Here is a 5,282-nt window from a genome sequence, read left to right on the forward strand (position 1 = left end):
ATACAATATTAGTTTTTAAGTTTTCTAACCTTTGGTTCTCTATATACAATATTAGTTTTTAAGTTTTCTAACCTTTGGATCTATATATAAAATGTTAGTTGTTAGGCTTTCTAACCTTTGGATCTCTATGTACAATATTAGTTTTTAAGTTTTCTAACCTTTGGTTCTCTATATACAATATTAGTTTTAAGTTTTCTAACCTTTGGTATCTATATATAAAATGTTAGTTATTAGGCTTTCTAACCTTTGGATCTCTATGTACAGCTTATACAGTTAATTTTCGTTGTTTTCATTCTTGGATGTATACCTACGGTAGAATGTTAATCAAAGATGTTAGTTCAAGTAGTTCAGCAGATGTTTAACCACAGTTACTTATTAGGATTTTTAACATTTTGAATTACTTTAGGGTTTTAGGTGAATGTTTGCGAAAGGTTCTTTAGTTAGTTATGAGGTGTATAACTTCTGGTTCTTTAGTTAGTTATGAGATATATAACTTCTGGTTGTTTAGTTAGTTATAAGGTGTATAACTTCTAGTTGTTTAGTTAGTTATGAGGCGCATAACTTCTTATTCTTTAGTTAGTTATGAGGTGTATAACTTCTGGTTGTTTAGTTACTTATGAGGTGTATAACTTCTGGCTGTTTAGTTAGTTATGAGATATATATAACTTCTGGTTGTTTAGTTAGTTATGAGGTGTATAACTTCTGGTTGTTTAGTAAGTTATGAGGTGTATAACTTCTGGCTGTTTAGTTAGTTATGAGGTATATAACTTCTGGTTGTTTAGTTAGTTATGAGGTGTATAACTTCTGGTTGTTTAGTTAGTTATGAGGTGTATAACTTCTGGCTGTTTAGTAAGTTATGAGGTGTATAACTTCTGGCTGTTTAGTTAGTTATGAGATATATATAACTTCTGGTTGTTTAGTTAGTTATGAGGTGTATAACTTCTGGTTGTTTGGTAAGTTATGAGGTGCATAACTTCTGGTTCTTTAGTTAGTTATGAGGTGTATAACTTCTGGCTGTTTAGTTAGTTATGAGGTGTATAACTTCTGGCTGTTTAGTTAGTTATGAGGTGTATAACTTCTGGTTGTCTAGTTAGTTATGAGGTGCGTGTGTCTTCTAGATTTTTAGCAAGTTATGAGGCGTATAACTTCTGGCTGTTTAGTAATTTATGAGGTGTATAACCTCTGGTTGTTTAGTAAGTTATGAGGTGTATAACTTCTGGCTGTTTAGTTAGTTATGAGGTGTGCGTCTTCTAGATTTTAGTAAGTTATGAGGTGTATAACTTCTGGTTGTCTAGTTAGTTATGAGGTGTGCGTCTTCTAGATTTTAGTAAGTTATGAGGTGTATAACTTCTGGTTGTCTAGTTAGTTATGAGGTGTGTGTCTTCTAGATTTTTTAGCAAGTTATGAGGCGTATAACTTCTGGCTGTTTAGTAAGTTATGAGGTGTATAACCTCTGGTTGTTTAGTTATGAGATATATACAACTTCTGGTTGTCTAGTTAGTTATGAGGTGCATGTCTTCTAGATTTTAGTAAGTTATGAGGTGTATAACTTCTGGTTGTCTACTTAGTTATGAGGTGTGTCTCTTCTAGAATTTTAGTAAGTTATGAGGCGTATAACTTCTGGCTGTTTAGTAAGTTATGAGGTGTATAACCTCTGGTTGTTTAGTTATGAGATATATAACTTTTGGTTGTTTAGTTAGTTACGAGGTGTATGGTAGCTGGTTGTTTAGTTTCTTACAAGGTGTATAATCTCTGGTTGTTTAGTTATGAGAAAAATAACTTTTGGTTGTTTAGTTAGTTACGAGGTGTATAATATCTGGTTGTTTAGTTTCTTACAAGGTGTATACTCTCTGGTTGTTTAGTTATGAGATATATAACTTTTGGTTGTTTAGTTAGTTACGAGGTGTATAATCTCTGGTTGTTTAGTTAATTACGAGGTGTATAATCTATGGTGTTTTGGTTAGATATGAGGTATATAACCGCTGGTTGTTTAGTTAGTTACGAGGTGTATAATCTATGGTGTTTTGGTTAGATATGAGGTATATAACCGCTGGTTGTTTAGTTAGTTACGAGGTGTATAATCTATGGTGTTTTGGTTAGATATGAGGTATATAACCGCTGGTTGTTTAGTTAATTACGAGGTGTATTATCTATGGTGTTTTGGTTAGATATGAGGTATATAACCGCTGGTTATTTAGTCAGTTGTAAGATGTACAACCTTTGGTTGTTTAGTTAGTTAATATATGTAAAACCCCTGGCTCTTTAGTTAGTTTTTACATTTTCGGTGCCATAGATGATGTTAGAAGCATACAATGCTTTTTGAGTAATGGGAATTATTTTTCTCTTTACATGTAAAAACTTTTAAAGTTAGGTTTAAATAATTTAGGTTTTTCAACGCCATATTAAAGAAGTTGTGAATGGTTATACAAAACTTGTTATGCATTTTTTAGTATTTTTTTAAGTATATATTTTTAGTTGTTGGGCAACATTAACACTTCTTGTCTTAGGATTGTAATCAATGAGGCTTATAACCACAAAATATTTGACTAGAGTTTTAGTATTGATAGTTTATAATCTTACATGCTTTGAAGGTGGTTATTGAGAATCATAGTAACCTTCAGATGTTTGGTTTGAGATTTATAACCTTGAATAGTTTGATATTTTTTATTAAATTCGTAATATTTGGGTGCTTACACGAGATTTTAGGTTTAAGATCAATAACCTATAAATATTGATATCAGTTACCGAATTTCTAGTGTTTGAGAGTTAAATTTTGGATGCTAGTTTGTGTGTGTTTTTATGGGGAGATGTACATATCCTTAACATGGTATTAAATTTGATGTGACGTTTTATATAACAGAGCAAAAAAGGTAAAGTATCAGGGAATTAACACCTTCCTCAAATATAAATTGTTATTAATTAATTACTGTTTTTCAAATGTTTTTCAATGATACGTGTAACTTGTGTTCGTAACTATCATATAAAAATTATAAACTTAAGCCTTCCACAGCATAGCACATGATGGATTGTGGAATTATTATTTATTGATTGATATACATAAATTATTACCAATACAAAATAGAATATAAAAATAGCCTATTTGTCTTGCCTCCGCCATAGCATATTTAGAAAGTGACCTTGTTAGGATATTGCTTTACTGTTAGTTTTATCAGTTCACAATTATTTAATTATTTGCGATAAGGAATTATCAAAAAGTATATAACAAAGAAAACGTTACATTCGAAATTACTAAACACTGCGTAAAATTGGAAGCTCAGTCCTACGTCCATGTTGATTTTTGAAATTTTATTTTGTTACTATAGATTCCGATTCACAATGTTAAATAATATTAGAACTGGGAAAAAAAACAAAAACAAAAAACAAAAAACAAGTGCAACAAAAAATAAATAAATTTGTGCTTTCGGCCGTTTGGTGACATTTACAATATTAAATTTAAGATATCACGACACTGTTAGTTTGTCAGATAACAATTACTTTGATATTTTTTCCATAGATCAGTTCTCAGGAAGTGTCTAATAAAGAAAAGGTTGTTATGGAAACTGCCAAGCAGCGAGTTAAGCGCAGAGCAGGATATGCTGGTCCACGAGGTGTTCTGGCCTACATGAAATCATCTGAAACCAACTGCAGTGTAGAGACTCTCCTGGAGCTGGACAGTGAGGAAGATGAAGAGAATAATCAAGGGCTACACGAACCAGAAGAAACATCAAATAGTGCTAAGCATCTGTGCAATAAAGATAAACCGTCAGGTGAATTAATCAGAAAGGGGGTAGAAAGACCACCTGCTTCTAAAAAGAGTGCTTCGATAGCACTTGATAAAAGTGATGATACTGACCAACCATTAACTACTCACGAAACTGTGCCTAATGGTAAACAGAAAAGTTCAAAACATGGCGTAGGACAAAATGGAGAGTACGCTTCTATGGGGTTTGGTGGAGCTGAAATATCTCTCACAAGTTGCTGTCTAGAAAAGAGTAAGAACACTGGTACAAGGGATAAAATTATAGAAAGTATTCCGCCTGACTCTCAAAGTCAACTTGGAAAATTTCAGACACAAAAAAATACTGAAATATTACCGTTTATAGAACTCGCTGAAATTCGGTCGGTCAATGAGTATTCAGAAAAGTATAAGTTCAAGTGCACCGGAGAAACGCAGAACACAGAGAAAATTGTCAATAAATCTAATAATGTTTTTGAAGAAAGAAAAGTTCCAGAAATTACAATCAACGATAATTCAGAAGGGTACACTTATAAAGTTAAAACACCTGTGTATGATGATACAATCAACACTAAGCCTAAGCCGAATACGAAAAACATTGTGGATACACAAGATTCATCAGGACATAAAAACAAGGAAAATAGAGAAACCTTCAATGTTCCTGTACAAAGAAGATCTTCTTTTTTAGATCGAATTTTTCGTACCAAAAAACAAGCAATACAAACAAATAAACCTAACGACAAAAAAACTCTAAGGACAACTTCGCCACAGCGTCGTTTCCTCGGCCTTCCTTTTGGCAAGCTGTCAAACAAGAAAGACGACTCAACTTCATCAGGGAAGTCTGGTTTGTCAAAGGTGAGAATTTTATTCAGTAAAAACGTTAAAAGATGGAAAATGCTATCATACCTAGTTGTTAGGATATCTATCGTACCTAGTTGTTAGGATATCTATCGTACCTAGTTGTTAGGATATCTATCGTACCTAGTTGTAAGGATATCTATCGTACCTAGTTGTTAGGATATCTATTGTACCTAGTTGTTAGGATATCTATCGTACCTAGTTGTTAGGATATCTATCGTACCTAGTTGTTAGGATATCTATCGTACCTAGTTGTCAGGATATCTATCGTACCTAGTTGTTAGGATATCTATCGTACCTAGTTGTTAGGATATCTATCGTACCTAGTTGTTAGGAGTCCCGGACTGTAAACTTGAAGGTTTACGGTTCGCTCTTCTTTGTCGTAAAAACGTTTTTCGCATTTGGGGGCCATAAATGCATCATAAGAATGACGGTAAAATCCAACCATTCGATTAGAATTGCCCCAGAGTTAGCTGCACTGTTGACTAATTACCTTCCCCCTGGTCTATTAACCCAAAATTAGGAACAGCTAGCACAAGTAACTCTTATGTAGTTTTGCGTGAATTTCCAAAATAGCTAGATAATCTAAATCTATTTGTTTCTCCGTTTAGCTATCAGTCTATGTGTGTATTTATCCATGGTCCGTTACAAAGGCGTCGCCAGGTGCGAACAACCTAGAATTTTTTTT

General features: G+C 33.0%; 1 protein-coding gene across 1 annotated transcript in view; it reads left to right on the forward strand.

The window, feature by feature from the left end:
* LOC106472340 overlaps positions 1–4,591 on the forward strand; it is a gene marked incomplete at its 3' end in the record, with an annotated part of 6,394 nt that extends 1,803 nt beyond the window's left edge. The window contains exon 2 of the mRNA XM_013932977.1: positions 3,515–4,591. Within this exon, the coding sequence (XP_013788431.1) occupies positions 3,554–4,591 (1,038 nt within the window). The remainder of the gene's footprint in view (positions 1–3,514) is intronic.
* Positions 4,592–5,282: the final 691 nt, after the last annotated feature.

The sequence above is a fragment of the Limulus polyphemus genome, unplaced genomic scaffold (assembly GCF_000517525.1).
Source record: "Limulus polyphemus unplaced genomic scaffold, Limulus_polyphemus-2.1.2 Scaffold5258, whole genome shotgun sequence".
Classification (NCBI taxonomy): domain Eukaryota; kingdom Metazoa; phylum Arthropoda; class Merostomata; order Xiphosura; family Limulidae; genus Limulus; species Limulus polyphemus.